Here is a 17,178-nt window from a genome sequence, read left to right on the forward strand (position 1 = left end):
TGGTGTCTCATTGTAGTTTTAATTTACATTCTTCAGGGGTAAAATGAGCATTACATGTTTCAGAGACTCCTGAATTTTTTCTGTGAAATAGCTGTTCATCATCTTTGTCCATTTTTCTATTGCAATATTCTTTTTCTTACAGATTTGTAGGAACTCCAATGTATTAGAGAGATTTGCCCTTTTTTAATATGATTTGAGAATACTTTTTTCCCAGTTTGTCTTTTGATTTTACTGGTCCCCCCCCCCCTTATGGCCTTTGGATCTTGATCTTTTTCACTCGCATGTTTGTGCAGGAATTTTCCATATTCTCCAGCTTTTGCTACTTGTTTTTCCAAAAGTCTATAACCAAGTACATTTTAATAACGTGATATTCCTCACTATCGTAAACTTTATACCTAACTCACTATTTGAACTTGCTATCTAAACTAAGAAACCAAATAGCTTTCCATACTGCAGGATACTCAGATTTCAGTGGTTTTCCTCACTCCTTGAATCACCGTCATCCCATGGCTACTTCTGCTCTTTTCATACGCTACTTCCTCACCTCTCATGTTTTCCCAGCATATCTCATCTGCAAATATTTTAGTTATAACTCTAAAAGGAAGAATTCCTTTCTTATCTAATAACTTCATTGCCATTATTATACTTGGCCAAAAAATGACAACAGTTCATTACTGTTGTTGAATATTTGTTCAAATTTTCTAAACATCTTTTTTTTTAACCATGTGTTTAACTCAAGATACATATAAAGTTTATAATTTGCAATTATCCCATAGTTTTTAAATCTCTTTTAATTTATAGATTATAGATTGTCCCTTTATCTCTCTCCTCCTTTCCCTCTTCCCCCTTTCAATTTGTTGAAAAAACTAGGTTGGTTTTGTCCAGATTTTTACATAATCTGAATTTTGCTGATTACACAAGGAGCAGTAATTCCTCCAAATTGGTAGTTGTATCAAGATACTGGATGAGATTCAGGTTCAGGTTGGCAGAGAGGAGAGACAGGACTGCTTCTTAGGTAGAATCATATTCTTTCTTTAGGAGATGCATAGTATCTGGGTGTCCTTTATGGTTTTATGTTTTAGGTTTGAATCTTTGCTGTGCTTGGTTTTTATCCCAATATTTAATGTGCTTTGAACTTTGCTTTAGTTTTTCCAGATAGATGCCCGGTTATCCCAGCACCATTTTTTAAATAGTCCATCTTTTTCTCATTAGTGATGCCATCTCTATCATAGGCTAAATTCTCATATGTATTGGCTGTGTTTCTGGATTTTGGATTCAGCTCATTGGTCTTTTCTGCGTTTATGCACTGGCACCACCCTTTTCATTTAAGGCTTTGTAAGTTGACCCCTGGCCCACATTTTCCTGGTTATTTTTGCTCATTTATCTGTATGAATTTTAGAATTAATTTGTCTTATTCAAGAAAAAACAAACGCCAGTGTTTTCAGTGGATCATAATTTAGGAGAACTAAGATCTTTTTTATGTTGAATCTTTCTGCCCGGAAGCATTTATGTCTTTCTGGTTGTTCAAGTCTTTCAGTGGTATTCTGTTCATTTATTTCTTTAAAATATATCAAAATAACATATATGCTGTTTGCTAAAGTTTAAAGACTAGCAAATTACAGAGATTAGATCATTGCTTACTAACCTTTTGGAGGATCATAAAGAGCCCTTTAATAAAGAGATAAAAGCTATGTAGTCTTTCCTTTAAAAACTACATATATACATGAAATGTTTTGTATGATTTCAAGGAATTTCCTAAAATCTTTCATGCATCCTGGGTAAGGAACTTTTGTCCTAGGTGAGTGAGAAATCAACAAATTACATTTTGTCTTTTAATTGAATGTTTGATAACTGCTTTCAAAAAGACATTGTATAGTTCTAGTACTGTTTAGATAAAACAGGCTTCATGGTCAGTCTTTGACAGGGATAGGTATTGATGAAGAGAGAAGAAAACAGAAGATCAAATGATTTCACAAGTTCTTTTGAATTAAAATGGCTGTGATGTGGCTAGAAATTTAACAAGCTTTAGAAGGTAGTTGTGGACAGTTTTGCAGACTTCAAGTTAACAATTGTAATTATTCAATTAAAAAAATTTTTAATAAAGTGTGGCTGGAAATTAACAGTTTTGAACCGTGTGTATGTGGTCCAGTATAAACATAGGTGATGCAGATGATTGGTGTGTGTATATATATATAGAATGTAAATGATGAAATGTAAGCTCTTTGTCTCATAAGATAGCCATAGTTTACATAGGCTTTTTAAGTTTTTAAGTTTTAATATCAGGTAGAGCCAGACACCTCTTACTGTTCCCTGACGCACAGTTTCCTGGTTATTTACTTTACACAGGCTATTAAATGTTAATGTTTAAACTTAAGAAACTACTCATTATGCCTAATTTAAACTTTGATTTTAGTATTCTGCTTTTTTTTTAAACAGTATCTCTGGAAATTCTTTTAGAATTACATTTGTCATGGGTACAGGGAATTTTTAGCGTTCTGTTTCTTATTCATGAAAGTACGAAGGATTAGTCTCTAGTTTTATGATGCAAAATATGAGTGCTCTAGATAATTGCTGGCCTGGGAATGTCTGATTTTCTACTAGCTGGTATTTATATGCCGGAGGCATTTGTTACTTCAGTAGAATCTGAACTAAATTAATGCAATTTTGTTAAAAGATGCCTCAAGTCAGTAGCACACACATTTATTTAATAAGGTGAGCACCATCATGGTTATACATTCCTGAGAAGAATTAGAGTTTTTGATGCAAATAGATGGCTAAACTTTTATATTTCGAGTTTTTTTCTTCTCTGAAGAAAAGAATGAAGCTTTTGAGATGATACTGTCTTCTAGGCTTTAACAATTCTTTATTGATAGATCCCTAGCACAGTTCACTCAATTAAGAAAGATAGTATACTGGTTTTGGCTTAAGGTTTTAAGTATGAAAAGGATTAGCACTAATGACATTTATACCTAATACAAGTATCATGTCTGACACTAGTAGTGAGGCTAGTTTTTTTCCCTGTACAGACTAACCTGAATTTATATATTTTCTGTAACAGCAGGAATAGTTAACAAGCATGGTTTTAGGAGAGAGACTGTAGGATCCCATATTCTGGCTTGACCATTTCCTGCTGTGTGACCTTGGGAAAATATTGTTAGCATCTCTCTGCCTCATTTTCTCACTTGGAAATTGGAGATAATGCCAATAATCTCATAGAATCATTTTAAGAATTTAAATGATATATATAAAATACTTTGAATACCATGCGGTGTACAGTCAATGATAAATACAGTAAATAACTGCACACAAATAAGTTGTTACTCTTTCAAGCGATTTTAGAAGTTTGTTAGTTTATTCCAGTTTTGCTCCCCGTACTCAAACTTAGTTTAACTTGGGAATTGCCTGCATTCTTGCCTAATGAAAATAACTCTCATTACTTTATGGTTTATCTACAGCCATTATCTTAAAATATAAAGGGCTACTTTAAGAGTGCTTGCTGTGTGCCAAGCATTGGGGTGAGATACACATTGTTTTATTTAATCCTCAATTTATCTAAGCAGTATTTGTTAGTACTGTTTTACACTTGGGGAAACTGAAGCCCAGAGAAGCTAGTTGCCCAAGTTTATTTAGCAAAGTAGTGATGGAGCCTTTCTCTTAACTATTATGGAATGCTGCCTCTGTTTACTGATCTTGCTCCTCTGATGATCAGAATCTTCTCTTTGTTCTTTTCTTATACTTGTTTTGTTCATCTTTGTAACTTTATCACCCTGTCATGCACAAGATTTGTGAGTGGTCAGAACACAGCATGGCCCAACGAAGGAGTGAGGCAAAGGATTAGGTACAGGTGTTGATTGTTTGAGGCAGGAGGGCTAAGTTTTACTGTCTCAGAGAAAAATTTGGAAGGTCTTTATAAGTTTTTGTTTGTTTTGGGGGGGCAGTAATTAGGTTTATTTATGTTTTTTTATTGTTTTTGTCTTTTAAGTGGAGGTACTGGGTATTGAACCCAGGACTTTGTGCATGCTAAGCACCCACTCTACCACGGAGTTTAAGTTTTAATTTTTTTAATTTATACAGTATTTTAAACATATAAACCAATAACTGTAATCTACCACCCTGATTTGAAAGGTAATCTTAACATATTTTGTTTCATATCACCCCCCCACCACACCCCATTTACACACCACCATTGGTGGCCTGCCTGAAGTTGGCAGTGTGTGTCAGTTCCATAAATATGTGTGGATAGATACATAATACTTGCACAAGTATAGGCTATTTTTACTCTTTGACTATTGCAAACAGTAGAGAAATTAGATCCTTATATATGTCTGATTTCTTATGTATACCTGTAAGAAGAGTTCCTGAGGCACAAAGAAAGTTTAAACTACAAAGAGAATAGAAAAGTCAGACTGTACTCAGACTTAATGGCTTCTAGAAGTATGACAAGATAAAATGAACAAAGTGAAACAACAGGCCACTGGGAAAACATTTGCAGCCCTGTAACCAACAAAGAGCTAATATCCAAATTGTATAGAATTCCTGTAATCAGTTTGTCAAGTTTTATGTTTGTACATTAGATCACAGATAGTAACTGTAACTAGCCCTAGGAACTTACTGTCTGATTTGTTAATATAAAAGACGTAAGTTCCAAATCTCCAAGTGTTATTGTGTATTTGTCCATTTGTTGTATTTTTCTGGTAAATTATTTTTTATCATTATGTAATGATTTGTTTGTTGTGATTACTGATAAATTTGGATTCATTCTTTCTTATTTTAGTGCCTTTCGTATATCATGTTTTTCTTTGTTTTCTCCCTGGACTGCCCCTCCATCCTGCCCACACCTTCTTCTCTCTCCCTCTAGTTCTCCTCCCACCCCAGTCCTTCGTTATGCTCTTGTGTTCTTTATTCCTTTCTCCCTTTTCCTCAGCTCATTTGGAAGTTACACATTCTCTTTTAGTACTACTTTAAAATTTTTGACATGCACACATAAAGTCTAAGGTAATATTTCTGCTCTCTTTCCAATACTATAATTTTAAGGCTTAAGAATACCTTAACATATATGTCACCTCTGTCTTACAAGTTTTTATTGTCTACCATTTTAGTTCTACATAGTTTCTCTACCCCAAATTTAATGATTATTATTCCTTTTTATATATTAAAGCTTATTTAGATGTGTGTGCGTGTATATATATACACACACACACATGTATATATAGTTTACCATTTTCCTTACTTGCTCTGCATCTACCTTCTGGGTTCAGTTTTCTTTTTATCAAAGAATATGTGATTTCTCTTCATTTAATCTCCACAATTTAGGAATAAGAACACTGTCATGTGAGGTCACAGTTGCAGAGTTGACCCCTTGTTGTCTTACCTCCAAGTCTCTTGTCCTCGTTTAGAGTTGCTGTTCTTACTTAGCATTGGGACTTCCACAAAGACAAATGGGAATTTAGTAACAAGGTGACATTTCAAATCAACTTGGGGGAAGTAAATGTTAAGACAAATGGTTAGCTAGATAGGGGAAAAAATATAGCTGGAGCTCTACTACATTGTGTCCAGATCTTGGCTCTGGTAATGGTGTGACCTTGGGCAATTTATTTAACCTCTCCAGGTTTTACTGTTTTCTGAAAATGAAAATGAGAATACTTCCCTGACAGGATTAAATGAGAATAATCCATGTTAAGTGCTTAGTACAGCGAATGACAATACATGGCAGTTACTATAAGTAATTTTTTCTTCCTCATTTTCTCTTTTTAATCTAAAGATATAAACATGTAAGTTTAATGTGGTTATATTTCCCACGTCTGTTATGTGTCCAGGAGATCACTTAATTGGCTTAACTATATAAGCTTCGGTTGGGGAGCAAAACCATAGGTGCTGAATTAGTGTTGAGCTAGTAGAAACCAAGCATTACAGTTAAAATGAAGGTTAGAATATTTCACTGGAATATGGTTTTTGTAGTGGGCTTAGGACTTACTGATACAGGCTATTTGCCAAGTATGTTGAAAAAAAAAATATAGAGAGAGAGAGAGAGGGAGAGGGAGAGGGAATATATTGTCAACATGGAATTTCCTAAAAACTATTAAAGTCAAGCCAGCAAGCAGTGTTTGAATGTCTGTTCTTCTCCATCACTCTGTGATAAGTCTAGTGAGATTTATTTCTGTTTTGGTCATAATGACATTTACTGAAAATTAGATTTCAGAATTTCAAGCTTTATGGTTAGAAAAACTTCTGGAAACTGAAAGTACTTTCTAATGATTCTCCTCCTATGCTATTCCAGTGTGCTTAACTTTCTTTAATTCTAAGAAAAGTGGATGTATCTTTTGCAGTATATTTTATATTTGTTTTTAAGCATATTTTATATTTGTTTAAGGTGGATAGACATGTGGACCTGCTAGAAGTTGCCCAGGAAACTGATGGGTTTTCAGGAAGTGACCTAAAAGAGATGTGTCGAGATGCTGCCCTCCTCTGTGTCAGGGAATATGTTAATTCTACTTCAGAAGAAAGGTATGTGTATTTAGAGTTGGCGTGTTAATATTTGTCAAGCCCTTTTAGGGCTTTTAGATTAGTTTCTTTTAAAAATAAAAGAAGTACTTTACAATACCAACTCTGCTCGTGGAGTAAAAGGTAAATTGGAATTTAAAATCACCCTTACTTTATGTATTGCCTCTTTTCTGAAGGAAAATTCTGGAAATGAACTTGCAAGGGGGGTGGTTGTGGGGAGCGTGTGGAATGAAGAGAAAGAAGTAAAAGCTGAATTTCTACTAAAAATCCACGGACTCACAGAAAGCTGACAGAAACCTAGGCTTACCCATCTCTGCCAGGAAAACAGCTGCTCTGGTACCCCTAGCTTGCTTTTGTTTTTTAAAATTTTTGAATTTCATTTCATATGGAAATGAGTGCCTTGTCTTCCAGAAATTTCATGTTTATGGAGACACAGGGGTGTTGCTGCAAACTAGACTTCAACTTGTTGATAACAGTGTTTTTATTTTACAAAGAAATCATTTGTTACTGCAGCAAACTATTTGAAACCAGTTTCAAAGTATTATGAGCTTGAGAAACCGGTTTTATACCTGCCATATTACTGAGCTGGAATAACTCAGCCCTAAGGAGCCAAAGCCCCCTGTTTCCCATAAGGCCACTTGCCCCGAACCATATGACCCTGTATTTCTAAACCCCTGTACAAAATACTAACCTTCTAACAAAGAATTTCTGTGACTCTTAGCAAAACCAGTATACTCTGAATGAGTTCTCTACCTCTTGCCCCATTATTTCCCAGTGTCCCTTCTTCATCCTGAGACTTTCACTCCAAGTGATCTGGATTTGCCTGTCTTACTCATGTGTTTTATTACATTGCATTGCCAAAGCAAGCTTAGCCAAAAAGCTTTCTCTTGATATAAAAAGGTTTGTAAGAACGCTACCCTATTAACCAGTAGCTATGCATACACGAGTTCTGGACCTATCTTTCATGTTCCCTTGGACCCTGTAGTGAAGAAGTAACTCCATTTATTTATTGCCAGATTAATCTAGCTACTGTGGCACTAAAGTTAGGAATACCTTTGACCTCTGTGTAGCCAAGAACCTACCTTCCAAAGGTTTTTATTCTTCTATACAAGTTAGGAGGAGGAAAAAAAAAAAAAAAACCTCATGAATATATTTTGCTTAAATTAATTACATTAATGAAAATTCTGTTTTTCTGCTGTCCTTAAAGCCCTGAAAATTTTCTATTTCAATATGAAAAATCTGAGTAATGAACTTAGGTTATCATATGTTCTCCTAAGTGTTTGTAAATTACAAAGGAGATATGTATTGGATTGTATTTTCCTCCTTATTGAAGTGGGGAGGACTTAGAGTAATTGGTTTTTATTAATAGCAAAGAATTTCATTTTTGGTTCATCAAAAGCTAAATATGGAGGGAAGGGTATAGCTCAGTGGTAGAGTGCGTGCTTAGCATGCACAAGGTCCTGTGTTCAATCCCCAGTACCTCCATTAAAAAAAGATAAATAAATAAACCTAATTACCTCCCCCCCCCAAAAAAAACCAGCTACACTTCAAAAAAAGCTAAATATGTACATTAATCTATACCTAAGGCTGCTACTGTTTAGTTCCAGTTTTCATAGGAATAACTTGATTCCTTGAATTACACAGCAAGATAAAAATTATTAGAATTACAGTCCCATTTATATCTACTGACACACCTTTGTATTCTTAGTGTGAACTATTTGATTTTAGTTACCACAGCTATAATGTTCATACCCAAACATTTTAGCTTCCTACCATTTTAGCTTCTCTTAACAGTTAGTGCTTTTAAAAATAAATCTCTTAAGACACTTATATGCATAGATAATTCCCTGGAAGAATTCACATGAAGCTGTTAGTTGTGGTTGTCTTTGGGATCTTGGATGGGAAAGAGACTTCATTTTTTATTCTTGGTAAAATATTTTAGGAAGGTATGTTCTAAAGTTATTTGACTATTTGGTGGATTTCTTTTTGCATTTTAGCCATGATGAAGATGAAATTCGACCTGTGCAACAACAGGACCTGCATCGGGCAATTGAAAAGATGAAGAAATCAAAGGATGCGGCATTTCAGAATGTTTTAACACATGTTTGTTTAGATTAAGAGTAAAGATCGTTTGTACAGTTCAACGTGATCTAGTTTGGTGTGCCCTCTTATCATTAGTGGAAGTAGAATGGAAGGAGGAGTGTTCTTTAAACAATGAGGGAGTTATGTGTTCATGACACTGGTTTTATACTCTGAATTCTAAGTTATTGAGATATAGTTGTTATATAAACGGTATTACGACTTGTGAAAAATCATGAGAAGGAACAATTTAATTAGCCTGAGTGTGGGTGCTTGTGTTTGACCTCTTTAGCCATATGTTGCAGCCTTATAGCGTCTAAGCTGGTCTTAAAGTAATAAATGATTCTCTGAGTCATTATTGAAAACTGGGGATGTGGTTAAGTGCTGGTTTCTAGATATGTGTGTAGGTGTACGTGTGTGTATGTGTGTGTGTGTGTGTATTAAATGTATATATTCACACATTTTATATTGACATTCTGTAGATAGATTTGAATACAGAAACTTTTTTTTACCCCAACTACTGAATCAAAAAGTACCAAATAGCATATAGCAAAATTAAGATTAATGGTTGTGTCTAAAAGGTACAATGATTCAGCTGTTCCCAATTGTCACTTGTTTCCTTTTTGTTTTGTTTTGCTTTTCTGCTGTTGAATAGTTGGAGTCAGGCACATCTGAATACTTAGTTGTGGCTCAATTATGGTTGTCAGGATAATCAAATCAAAATACTGATCAGTGATCAGCTTTGAATGGTTGGCAGGCGGTTGTGTGATCAACACTGATTTCACCTCTTTCTGCAAGCATACTGAGTAGAGACATTTTTAAATTGATACATATAAAGGTGGATTGAAAGGCTTTCAAGAGAATGGCTTTGAAAAACCTCAGTGCCATTCAATACACCTATGTGACTTTACTTTCTTCGTTTAATGTAACTTCTGTTGTAACCATGGTTTTTTCATGTTATTTTAAACTTACATGTTTTTTAATTATGGTCAAATATAATTTGGTCATCAAAAATGAAATGATAGTTTAAAACAACTTACTAAATGTGCTAAAAAATACTCACTTTGTAATTTTAATTTTTTGTTTTCTTAGCATATTGTAAATTATGCCCTACTTAGAACAAATATATAATCAAAATCCCCATATTGTATCTGTAGTTATTTGATGCTACAAACGTAAAAAATGACACTTTTTTATCCAAAATTTCACTAATTAGAATTCTGTTATAGGCACTTAAACACACAGCATGAGGAAAATGGCACAATACAATCTTAAGGTGTCTTCTGAATCGTCAGAAAGATTAGATTATGCTTCATATGTTTTTGTTTTTATTGTATTTCTTTGAAACCTCAATCTTTATTCATGAGTTGTTGGATTAATGTCTTTGATAGTAAGTCTCTCACTAGAAACCATTGGTTAGTTTGTTTTTCAATTGTGCTTTGAATGGTGGGTGAGGTAGGTTCAAGTTTTGAAAAATTGTGAAGATGATTGGAAAATTGAATGCAAAACACAAGATACCAAAAATAAAAAAATTTGTCTCCATTTTTAATAAGTATATTATACTGTTATTTTATAAATGTAATAAAGAGGTCCCTCTTAATTAAGTTTTCTCTAGTTACTCCATGTTTTTCAGTTATGTAAAATTTTCTGGGGTTTTGGTTTGTAAAATTTGCTCTTGGACTGTTTTTATCTTGCTGTGTAGCTTTCACTCTTTAATAGCATACATTCTAATACCTAACCATTATTTTGTTTTAGTATGAATTTCAGTAGTTGTTTAATTTTAATCTGATGGCATATTGATAAAAAATAAGGGGTGATACATCTCTCCATGCCTTTTCTTTTTATCTTCTTTTAAATTCAGAATATCCAACAGTAGTAGTTACTAAAATTATGGTTTTAATCATCAAATAAAGTTAGAGAAATACTCAAAAGCCAACAACCATGATTCATCTAGGCATCTTAATGCCTTAAAATAATTGAGGAAACTTTATTATATAATTTTAAAGAACATTTAATGTTATATAATGTGTCCTGCTGTAGACATGTATTTGACATAAGCATTTGACAAGGATTGGATTCTAGGTTCTAAGGTATTTCATTTTGAGTAACAGTTAAGAGTACTGGGTCTAGAGTTAGACTGCTTGAGTTTTAAATCCATACTCCCCATTAGTTAGCTGTGTGTCCTTGAACTAGTTACCTAATTTATTTGAGCCTCAGTCCCTTGTTTACAAAAATAGAGTGGCAGTGGCACCCACCTTATAAGGTTGTGTGATGAGATGATGCATGTAAGGCACTCAGCACAGTGCCTGGCATATTACTGTTCAAATATTAGCTGTCACATTTTATTACTTTTACACACTGATCTGTTGACATATCTGTTGACCAGGCTCAATTTTAGAGCATTCTCTTTCCTAAACCGTTTCCATGATCACTAGATCTCTACTCCAGGGATTGAGATAAAATGATTACCTATGATGTTTCTCTAAAAGCGTCATTGTTGGAAGACTTCTGATAAGTCTGGTGTCTCAAACTATTCCCAGGCCTTTTTAAAATAGAGTTTAGAAACTCAATATTTGAATCAATTCAGTATCTCCTTTCCAATTTATGTCCTTCCTTTCTCATTCAGCCCCCCATCAGCAGGGTGATCCAGAACTCACCATGTTATCAATATTCTATATGACTACAATAATCTAACATTACTTAGTAGCTATAACTTACTGTTTGGTTTTGAAGATATCTCAAGCTTTGATTGTGCCTGGGTAAAAATGGGACTTTTTCGGTAGGAATTTTTTTTTTCAGCTGGGATTTTTGCGTGTGTGCACGAATGTTGTAGCTTCTGGATAGAGGAAATACGTTGGATGATGTACATTTTATAATTCTCTTTTTAGCTTCTTTTAAGGTCAATAACAGAATATTGAATAGGATTCGGATATGCTAAGCATATATCCTGCATGACTAAAACCCCAGCACCAACTGGAAGCCTCAAATAAAGCCATAGAATCACTCCATTTAGAGTTGACAGAATTTTTAGAGAGCCGTCATTACCAAATTTCGTTCTCAAAGATAGAGCTCCCTAATCATCTCAAAAGTAACAGCTCTTTTTAAATTGAAGTATAGTTGATATACTATGTTGTATTAGTCAGGTGTAAAGCAAAGTTATTCAGTTATTTTTATATCTATCTATCTATATAAAAAATCTTTTCCAGATTCTTTCCCATTATAGGTTATTACAAGATACTGAATATAGTTCCCTGTGACATATAGTAGGCCCTTGGTGTTTTATCTACTTTATATGTAGCAGTATGTTTATGTTAATCTCAAACTCCTAGTTTATCCCTTCCCTTCCCTCTTTGGTAATCATAAGTTTGTTTTCTATGTCTGTGAGTCTGTTTCTGTTTTGTAAATTCATTTGTATCATCTTTTTTTAGATTCCACATATAAGTGATATCATGTGGTATTTTTCTTTCTCTGTCTGACTTACTTCACTTAGTATGATAATCTCTAGGTCCATCCATGTTGTCAAAAGTTACAGCTCTCTTTCCTTGTATAGGTGAAAATTCTGTCCAAGTCATCATGTTCATGAAACTGTATTGAGAAGATGTAAGGGCATACATACCTTTGTTTTATTGTGCTTCATAGATGGTGCTTTTTTTCCTTTCTAACAAATTGAAGGTTTGTAGCATTGTCAGATGATGGTTAGCATTTTTTAGCAACAAAGTATTTTTTAAGGTATGTACATTGTTTTTTAGACATAATGCTATTACAAACTTAATAGACTACAATATAGTGTAAACATAATTTTTGTTTGCATTGGGAAACCAAAACATTTGTGTGACTTGCTTTATTGAGATAATTTGCTTTATTGCAGTGATCTGAAACCAAACCCACAATATCTCCAAGGTGTGTGCCTTCCTGGCACAGATGCCAAATGTCAATGAAGTCAAACCTAAAAGAAACCATTTAGCATGTGAGTAAAAACAAAGCATCCTTAGTAACACCGGCTTAAACTTCACACTGTTAATAGTTACACTGCTTAAGGGTCTCACTACTAAAACACTGAACTGGGAGTATACTTTTGTGATTGTCTTATATTTACAGTTACAAATCTGCCTGACAACACTTTTAGATAAAAGCTTGCGTGCTTTGATACAGTTACAGTGAATGTTAGTGCTGATGTGGAATGTATCAAGGACATGGGTTTGTGAATTGTGACAGTTTTAAAACTACAGCCAAACACTGAAATAGCTACTGACATGGAAAATTTGGAACAGAACCCAGTGGAGTATGCCCTACCGTTCTGAAGATGCACAGCTTCCAGAAATTCTAAGAATGACCAAGATACTCAAATCCGGGTGGTAACACATTATTCAGTAAACAAAGCCCTTTGCAGACACATCTGAGGGCGATGAGGTTCGTCTTCTGGGCCATAGTCATAGTCTTGTAAAGAGGACCAGTTAGGGTTCTATTGCAAGCAATAAACTCTAGCTGACCTAAGCAATAACTAATTTATTTGAAGGATCAAAGGGAAGCTAAAAAACTGAACTTAGGTTAGAAACTGAAAGCTCCAGAAGGTTTTTTAGCAGGAATTGCTTAAGAATCTTGCTTCTATTCCTTCACTGGATTAAATGAACTCCAAATGTTTTTCTTTAAATTGCCCCATTTAAGGTTCAGAATCCTGGGAGTGTACAAAGCCAGGTCAAAAATCACCCCTAGCAGTCCTTGGAGCTTTGAGACTGACCCTCCAAGAACTCCTTTGGCTTAAATGGTTTGAAAGTGAGTACAGTTGACTCTTACATGACATGGGCTAGAACTGTGCGGGCCCACTTACACTGAGACTTTTTTCAGTAGTAAACACTGCAGTACTACATGGTCTGCAGTTGGTTGAATCTGTAGGTGTGGAACCAAAGATGCAGAGGGACTGTGGATACAGAGGGCTGACTGTAAGTTATTGGGGGATTTTTAACTGTAAGGAGGGTTGGCACCCCAACCGCTTCCTGTGTTATTCTGGGGCCAACTGTATCTGGATGTACTGGTCAACTGGAACAGAATAGTGGCATTTCATCCAAACGAAACTGAGTATTGTGGGGTATGTAGCTGGATAAAAAAGTGGCAAATGAGGCCATACATGTGTGCTAAATGAGGGGCAGTGTTATGACTCCAGGGGCACGGTGGACGTATGAACAGCATACATTACAGTTTGTAATGGCCTTCGGGGACTGGTTGGTCCGATCCCGCAAGCTTTACCACCTGATGATGGAGTGCTGCTTGGCATGCCCAACTCTTTCACTAGGTGATCACTTTTTAACATGTAGTTTATTTTGTTTCAGATAGTGGGTATAAGAAAGGACAGTGGAGACTCAAGTGTAACACTTGGTTTTTGTTTTATTTCCAGGAAGCGCAAGCCATTTCTTCCGATAATCGGCAGTTAGGGTGAAGGACTGATCTTTCCCATTTCTCCAAAGTCTAGTCAGGCTAGGTCTAGGCTGTAGCTTTAGTAAGATTGCGTCGACCCGGCTTAGACCAACTCCTATGCTTCTGGTTTGATCTTGGCAGTATTTGAGCTAGGAGGGGTCTGGGTGCAGGTTCAGATGTTTGTGGTGCTTTGTATTCAGTTCTGACAGGGCCCTGGCATCCAGTCACCATTAAGAGTGCATAAGACTTTCAGTCCCTCTTCTGCCATTTTCTCTGCAAAGTCCAGGGAAGGCGAATTGTCTAGACTGGCAGTTTGTTTCTAAATGTGTTTCCAGATTTCAGTCACTATTGTCTGAGCGTTGGCTGAATTCTCATGCCTGCAAAAAAGTCTCTCCATTTAAGGCAGGCCTGCTCTTTCCCACACCACATCCAGACTTGAGAGTAGTACCAGGGCTCTCTGCTCTCCTTTGAAGGGCTTATTTCCCCCTGGACATCCATGAAGAAGTCCTTACATCCACTGTTCTTTGCTAGTCTCATAAAAAGTCTCTTTATTTTGCCTAGATTTTTCTTGTTACTACGGGAGTGAAAGTCTTTTGCATCATTCTACATTCTAGCAGAATAAATTGTGCAGGTATTCATTATAAGTCATGTAAAGTTTGTTTTCAGCGTCTTAGATTTCAATCCCAGCTGTGGAACTTTTCTATATACAGAGAGAGAAAGAGAACTTCCTAACGTAGCCTTGGACAAAATCTGTTTCTGTAGGCATCTGTTCTCTTATCTGTAAAGAGAAACCATAATGTATACCTTTTGTGATTGTTTTAAGAATATGAAAATACTTTGGAAACTAGGAACTGAATATGTCTGTAGGTTATCATGTCCTTAGGGAAGTTATCTCACATTTCTGGGCCTCCATTTCCTTAATCTGTACAGTAATGGAAATGCATACATATATGTTCTTTAAGTTCCCATCCCAGTTTTCACTAACAGCACACTGATGCAGCTGTGGCCATATTGATAATGTCAGGGCCTTAGCAGTACTGACCTGCTCATCAAGATTTCTAAACTGGGTGGCCTTCATAGCCACCGAGGGGTGTCAGCCTTGGTAAATGGACTTGTTTTTAATAGGCATAAATTATGAAACATGCCATTAGGTAGACAAGTCATAGACACTTCCATGTACCTGGTGTTACTGTTTATTAAATGTGTTTATTTCTTTGGCTTTTGTGAAGCTATAAGCTTTTTCCTTGGTTGTTTACTTTGAATATCCAAAGATCTGGTATTTTACATAACTTTTTATAATTTGAGGATAAGATAGGGGAATACAACCTCTTTAGTGGTTGAGGGAATTAATGTCTTCCATAAATGCAGGTTCTTCTTCATAAATACATTTATAGAGGCCAGTCTTTTAACTAGTTTAACACCTTGATCGCCCACTGTGGATCGGGTGCTTCTGAGGAAACACAACTGTCACCAAGATTTGAGGGACATGGCGATCAGCATGTTAAAGACCAGGTCAGTACGGGAGTTGTTTACGTGAAAGTAGGCCACTATTATTTCAGCCTGTGCTCAGCTGAACTTTACCTTTGAACTATTTATGGAAAGCTGGCTTATGTAGTAAGTATAAATCAAGATTTCTGTCTACCCATAAGTTTGTATAATACATTATAATATGTAAGAACTTTCACAGACATTATTTTACTAAAATAGGTGCAGAGCATGTTTGAGTTTCTGAAAGAAGCCAACTATATTTGAGAACTTTCCCAAGTAAAATGTATGTTATTGATGCCAGCAATTACAGATATGTGTTATGACATTAAAGGAGCTACGCCCATTAGTTTGTCACTTATGTATTTGAAGGTAATAAAATTGTACTACTTTTTAAAACATTCTATAATTTAGATTTCTTACTAATTGAGACTGGTCTTCCCTGCAGTGAATCCAAATGAGGAAGTCTATGGAAAGTGTGATGGCTTGGGGGTAGGGGAGAATACCTCGGTCACAAAAGATAAGCCACTGAAAAACTACAAGGCTCACTGTGAAAGGCTTGTTTCTCAGTTCCTTGCATCACCATGACTCTTTCCTAGCCCCACAGTATTATTTTTTAATTTTTAAAGTATTATTTTTATTTTGTCTAGGTTTTTCTGTATCAAACTAAAGTGTCCAAACTAGCCAGTGACCTATTTTTAGTAATAATTTCAACAAAATTAAAATTTAAGCAGAAAAGAGGGGGGCACCTTTGGAGTATGTATTAGTGACTTGCTTATACATCACTTTTAACATTTGATGAATATATATAATGAGTAGCCCAATAATAGTTAATACTGACCAAAGAATTAAATGCATGCTAGGGGGAAGAAAATCTAATGGCTACTCCAACGTCCGTATCATCAGTTCTTACATTATTGGTCATGGGGATATGCTTAAACAATAGGAACCTATAGCACTCAAAATCCCAAAGGCAAAAGCTGCACTAGGTTCCATCAAACCTTTAGACATAAGGACAGTTGACTGATCTGGTGCTCAGAATTTCCTGATTTCCTGCCTATCAGCAAAGTATATTGAAGATTCATGCTAGACCTAAAAGGTAATGGGAGGAAGGTGAGGAAGAAACAAACTTGCTGTTCTCAAGTCACTAAGATTTGTTTCTTCTTGCAGGGAGATGGGTTGGAGAGGAATCTTACGGCCTGATATAAATGTTGATAGATTTGTAAGTCCACCATTATCTGACTGAATGATTTACTGTTGCCTTTCCAGGATTTTTTCTCAGTAAGTTTGGCATACTGCATGTACAGCACCACCTCTGTCTGCATGTACATACACATTCCCTGCTCTCCTTTGTCCTATGGATTGTCACTAGGAGCCAGCAAGTAAGGATCTGGGGAGACAGAGGAATTGTTGACAAGTGGCAGCTTTGGGCAGGCTATTAACACCAGTTTTATTTGGAGTCAGGACCAGTAGCAGAAATTTGCATGAAGCCTTCAGGACCGAAGGGAGGCAGGGAATCATGGAGGCGGAAAAACCCAAAATCTGCAGGACAATCTGAAGTCCCTGGAAGCATGGGTAGAAACAGGTATCGTATCGTTTCTGTGTAGCAGTTGCTGAGGTCAGTGGAGGTATGAGAGTTGCGGGAAAAAACGCAACCGCTTCCAACCCTGATGGTGAAACTCTTTGGAGGGAACAAATCAG

At 35.7% G+C, this 17,178-nt stretch overlaps 1 protein-coding gene across 2 annotated transcripts in view; it reads left to right on the top strand.

Moving 5' to 3' along the window:
- ATAD1 (ATPase family AAA domain containing 1) overlaps positions 1–10,184 on the top strand; it is a 44,094-nt gene extending 33,910 nt beyond the window's left edge. For both annotated transcript variants that reach the window (XM_010971257.3, XM_010971258.3), the window contains exons 9-10: positions 6,371–6,504; positions 8,499–10,184. In XM_010971257.3, coding sequence (XP_010969559.1) covers positions 6,371–6,504; positions 8,499–8,619 — 255 coding nt within the window. In that variant the 3' untranslated portion in view covers positions 8,620–10,184. The remainder of the gene's footprint in view (positions 1–6,370; positions 6,505–8,498) is intronic.
- The last annotated feature ends 6,994 nt before the right edge of the window (positions 10,185–17,178 follow it).

The sequence above is a fragment of the Camelus bactrianus genome, chromosome 11 (assembly GCF_048773025.1).
Source record: "Camelus bactrianus isolate YW-2024 breed Bactrian camel chromosome 11, ASM4877302v1, whole genome shotgun sequence".
NCBI lineage: Eukaryota > Metazoa > Chordata > Mammalia > Artiodactyla > Camelidae > Camelus > Camelus bactrianus.